We start from the raw sequence: 5,395 nt of genomic DNA, 5'->3' as shown, positions 1-5,395 counted from the left end.
ATTTTACTCTTTTTAAATAATTTTTAAATAAAATATATTTTTTATTTCTTAAATTTATCAAAAATTTAAAAAAAATTTAAATTTTTTTATTTAATTTTATTCTAAAATATTTTATTTACATAAAAATATTTATCTTTTACAATTAATTTTTTAAAAAAATTAAATTCAATTCAATAATAATTTTACAAAAATAATTTTTAATATAAATATTTTTTTATTATCAAATATTATTATTAAATTGATTTAAAAATTTAACCATTAGTAATATATTTAATATAAATAAAAAAAATTTAAAATAAAATAAAACTAAAAATTTTTTAAAATTTTTGACTCGGAATATTTTTCTCCACCAATTTTGTCCCAATCCCAAGTCTCCATCCATAAATATCGGCATCAACACCCACCAGAACCCACAACACATCAAAAACTTCACTGAACACACTCCAAAATCCAACCAACCATGGCTTCCACCACCATCTCCTCTCCCTCCTTCACCAAAACCGCAAGCCCTTCTTCTCTCCTCTCCCATAACACCGTGTTCCGCCTGAACCCCCAACAACATGCACGCAAAAACTTCAACCTCTCCCTCCGCGCATCCATGTCAGCATCATCACCATCACAACCACCGTACGATCTCCAGTCCTTCAAGTTCGAGCCAATCAGGGAGTCGATCGTGTCACGGGAGATGACCCGCAGGTACATGACAGACATGGTGACGCACGCCGACACCGACGTTGTGATCGTGGGTGCCGGTTCTGCCGGGCTGTCGTGCGCCTACGAGCTCAGCAAGAACCCGTCAATCAACATAGCCATCATTGAACAGTCTGTCAGTCCCGGTGGTGGCGCTTGGCTCGGTGGCCAACTTTTCTCTGCCATGGTAAACCTTTTCATTTATGTATATCAATACACAATATTTAATGTTTATTGCCTATTCCGGAGAGCAGCAAGAATTTGTGGCCGGATTCTTGCAACAATTTCTCTTATATGTACATGCATGTTTTAGCAAGAAAATTAACTGTGAAAGCTTTTAAATTTTTCATAAGTTTAATATATAAGAAAATTTTATTATCAAAATTAGGAAGACCCAAAAAAAGGAGCCATACTAAAAATCAAAAGTGGTGATTTGTACTAAAAATATAAGTTCGGGGTAGATGTATGTGTCGCCGGCCCTGAAAATTGAAGAACAAAAATGTTAATTGTATATTAAAATTAATCGTTATATTTGAATTAATTTTTGTATTGATATATAATTTAATTTATTTTTAATATATATTTTATATTTAATATATATTTTATATTACTAATTGAAAATTAATTTTAATAATTTATTGTAATATACACCTAATATGGGTTGATTTAAAAAAATGATTGAAGCATGTTAAGATGGGTTCTCTGTTGAGGACTTTATTATGTCCGATGTTCTGAAGAGGATGAAAGATCTAATACATAGACAGACTGTTCCCCCTGTTCTAGTTTTTAGTGCCAAATATTAATTTATTCATAATCAGGAAAGAAAACATATTATTATTATTATTATTATTATTATTATTATTATTATTATTATTATTATTATTATTATTATTATGTGTTGTGTTACTATTTTGTTCTGGCAAATATTTCAAAAAAGAAAAAAATAAAGAATATATTGTTATGTGAAAATTTACTTTTATTAAATATAAAAAAAGTAAAATAAAACATTCAAACTAAATTTTAAATTTGAGCTATTTAAAATAACTATATTAAGAAACGAAAATAAATTAAAATTATACACCCCAACAATATCAAATATATTCATACTATCACGTAAATAAATTGCAATGAAGTGTCAATTCAACGTGATTGCGCACCATGATTTCTCATTTTCCAGTAATTCTATTGGCTGACAATTTGGGGAAAAAATGTTCTTATACTATGCTTGATGCTAAAAAAATTTCTTATACTAATATATTGTCAATAATCAATAATACAGAGAAAGGATGTCATGTTATGTTAATCCGGATTGATCATTTTATTAATGCTTTAAAACACTCTTTGTTTAATATAATTTCTAAAACATTCAATAGTATATTATCACATTTTGTTGCAGGTAGCAGGGGTGGAGCCTCATGTAGTAAAAAGGGACAATGGCTCCTCCCAAATTTCAAAATTTTTTTTATTTTAAATTTTAGTTTAGTCCTCTTAAAAATTTTATTTTATTCTTTTTCTATTACAAAATTAATTTTTGATCCTTCCCTAAAATTTAACATAGCTTCGCCCCTGGCAGGTAGTGCGTAAGCCGGCACATCTGTTCCTAGACGAGCTCGGCATTGAGTACGACGAGCAAGAGAACTACGTGGTGATCAAGCATGCAGCGTTGTTCACTTCAACCATCATGAGCAAGCTCCTCGCCCGCCCCAACGTGAAGCTATTCAACGCTGTGGCGGCCGAGGACTTGATAGTAAAGAACAACAGGGTTGGTGGTGTTGTGACAAACTGGGCCTTGGTGTCAATGAACCATGACACACAGTCATGCATGGACCCAAATGTGATGGAGGCTAAGGTTGTGGTTAGTTCATGTGGGCATGATGGGCCGTTTGGGGCCACAGGGGTTAAGAGACTCAAGAGCATTGGGATGATTGATAGTGTTCCTGGGATGAAGGCACTTGATATGAATGCTGCTGAGGATGCTATTGTCAAACTCACTCGGGAGATTGTTCCTGGAATGATTGTTACTGGCATGGAAGTTGCTGAGATTGATGGTGCCCCTAGAATGGTAAATAAATTTTTTAAATCTTTTGATTTGTCATCCAATTCTGTTACCAAGTTTTTTTTTTAACAGAGGAAGAATTTTAAATTTTTTAAGTTTTTAACATTTTTTTAATGCATTAAAAACTTCAATTTTTTTTTTAGTTTTGGATTGCAAACCTTTTACTTTTTCTTTTGGACACTCGCTAGCAAAATTTTTGTCCTCAAACTAAATCACATTTAAAAGTTTTGGACTTTGGATCTTAATTAATTTGGACCGAATATACTCAAAAGTTTGGAAAGAAATGATTTTCCTAATGAGACAACTCTCTTTATTTTGAGTTGGACCGTGTCATAAGATCATATCTATTTGTGTGCATGATGACATCTTTCTTGTACATTATCAATTTTCCTTTTGGTGCTTTTGTTTGTATATAATTGTTTTTTCTTTAACTTTTTCGTAGAAAAAACTTTTAATCGCATATCTAATTAAGGTTGTTACTGTATATCCAATGGAATAGCAGACAAAACCCAACAAAATAAAAAAGACTTGTGTAGTATCGCTACAATGCTAGTCTTACACGGTGAAATCATTTTGAAATAAATAACATTAGAATATATTTAAGATATTATATATCAATACAGAATTTAGATATATCTCGAATTAATTTTATGTTTATTTAATTTAATATTATTTTGATTTTATTATGATTAAATTTTTATTTTGACCTATAAACAAACACGTTTTGTCATATATTTTTATATGGATAATAATATCATCTATCTAAATATAAAGTTTATTAATGAGTTATTATTATTAACAACTTTAATAAATAATAATGCAGGGTCCAACATTTGGGGCAATGATGATATCTGGGCAGAAGGCAGCACATCTGGCTTTGAGAGCACTGGGACTCCCAAATGCTATGGACTACGCTGGAAACATCTCCCACCCTGAGCTTGTCCTTGCTGCTGCACAATCTCCTCATGTTGTTGATGCTTAAAATCAATATTCCATTAAGTTGGAATTCACCCGAAATAAGAAAAACAATTTAAAATTATAATAATAAATCTCTGTTTAGCTGTGTTAGTAAGTAATGTATGGTGGTAGATTGTGGGTTGGTTTATGTGAGACTCTTATAAAGTTTGTTAATGACATGAATATGTGTTGCCTACATTGCTGCCTTTGTCTAATGTTTTTAGTGCTTTAAAAATTTTCTTTTGCAATCTGATCCAAAATGAAAAAAAAAAAAAGTACAAGTTAAACTCTTAATTTATGTAAAACTATTCAAAATGTCCTTTTAAAGAGGTTTAAATATTATTTCTTCTCTCTGTATGCATTGTGAACAACTAAACTATTATATTAAGGGATGGGACTATCCAAATTCAATATTTAATTAGGCATTAAGAAAATCAGATACTCGTTCCGTGCTTTTGGCTATTTGCTTAGTCAGCTTTTAATGGTATTGACTATTGACATATGGCGAGTTTTTGCCTACACCTCACACAATGAGATTCATCATTAGTCTCATACTTTCTGCTTTCGTGTCGCTTAGAGAGTGTTATGCGTGGCTAATTTTTTGTTGCGTGTCAGGAAATGACACAACAGGTAACCATGTATCGAGAGAACAGGTTTTTTGGGAAATTCTTAAAAGTTTGACAAGATTGGGAGGAGCCGCTCTACTGTACAAATTTAAATTGATTCAGATATACAGATATTTTCATTTTGTTGAATTGCTTTGTGACATGTGGACTTCTTATCTCTTTTAAGGGAGTAGCTTGGCAGATTATATGTCTGAGGGAGCCGCACAAACAGCCGAACTATTAATAAATTTTGGGTAATTATTGATGGGCTTTTTTTTTAGAGAATTGCTTCTATTTTTAGAGCTTTCTATTATATTATTGTTATATTATATAAAAGGTCCATAGAAGTATATTAGACTATTAGTTTACTAGAATAGTATCAAATAGAAATTAATATTAATAGTATTATCGAACTGGTGGATATAGAACTGAATGATCGTAAATTTATGTGGTTCAAGGGGTTAATCATGTAGTCAAATTAATAAAATATTGGTGAATTTGATTTTATTGTTATCATTTGGAGCACTTGGTTGAAAAGAAATCACAGAATTTTCAAAAATAAAGTATTGTAGGAGTAGTTAACAAATCGATTAAGAGTTACAAATAGTAGAGTGATATTTAATCTTTTGGGTTGTTAATGACTTTTATCAAAGATGATTAGAAATTAGTTTATTTTATCTGTTTAGTATTTTTTGTGGAGACGTTGATGCTCCACCTTGTTGTGTTGAGCTTTTTATTTAAAAAAAATATATATATTAAACCACCATAATAAAAAAAATCAATATTAAACTAAAGAATTAACGTATGTAATCCTATTTCCCAACAAAAAATAAAGCATTCCAACATTAACTACATATAAATATTAATACGGTGGGAGGAAAATAATAATAATAATAATAATAATAATAAATTAATAATAATAATAATAATAATAATAATAATAATAGTCAACCATATTTAACTAGAGATTTTGTACTTATGTTCACACCAAATGTAAACTACATTTGTCAATTATCATAAATTCATATTTATAGAATCAAAGTATATTGAAAAACGTTAAAACATAATAATGAATATAGTTATAACG

At 30.0% G+C, this 5,395-nt stretch overlaps 1 protein-coding gene across 1 annotated transcript; it reads left to right on the top strand.

The window, feature by feature from the left end:
* The first annotated feature begins 391 nt into the window (after positions 1-391).
* Positions 392-3,899, top strand: LOC112737808 (thiamine thiazole synthase, chloroplastic). The gene is made up of 3 exons (XM_025787924.2): positions 392-877; positions 2,264-2,752; positions 3,570-3,899. Exons 1-3 carry the CDS (start codon positions 461-463, stop codon positions 3,726-3,728), a joined length of 1,065 nt encoding a protein of 354 aa, XP_025643709.1. The 5' UTR covers positions 392-460; the 3' UTR covers positions 3,729-3,899.
* Positions 3,900-5,395: the final 1,496 nt, after the last annotated feature.

The sequence above is a fragment of the Arachis hypogaea genome, chromosome 13, assembly GCF_003086295.3.
Source record: "Arachis hypogaea cultivar Tifrunner chromosome 13, arahy.Tifrunner.gnm2.J5K5, whole genome shotgun sequence".
In the NCBI taxonomy this organism is placed as follows: Eukaryota; Viridiplantae; Streptophyta; class Magnoliopsida; order Fabales; family Fabaceae; genus Arachis; species Arachis hypogaea.
The sequence above is the reverse complement of the archived record's forward strand: the minus strand, read 5'-3'. Positions and strand labels throughout refer to the sequence as shown.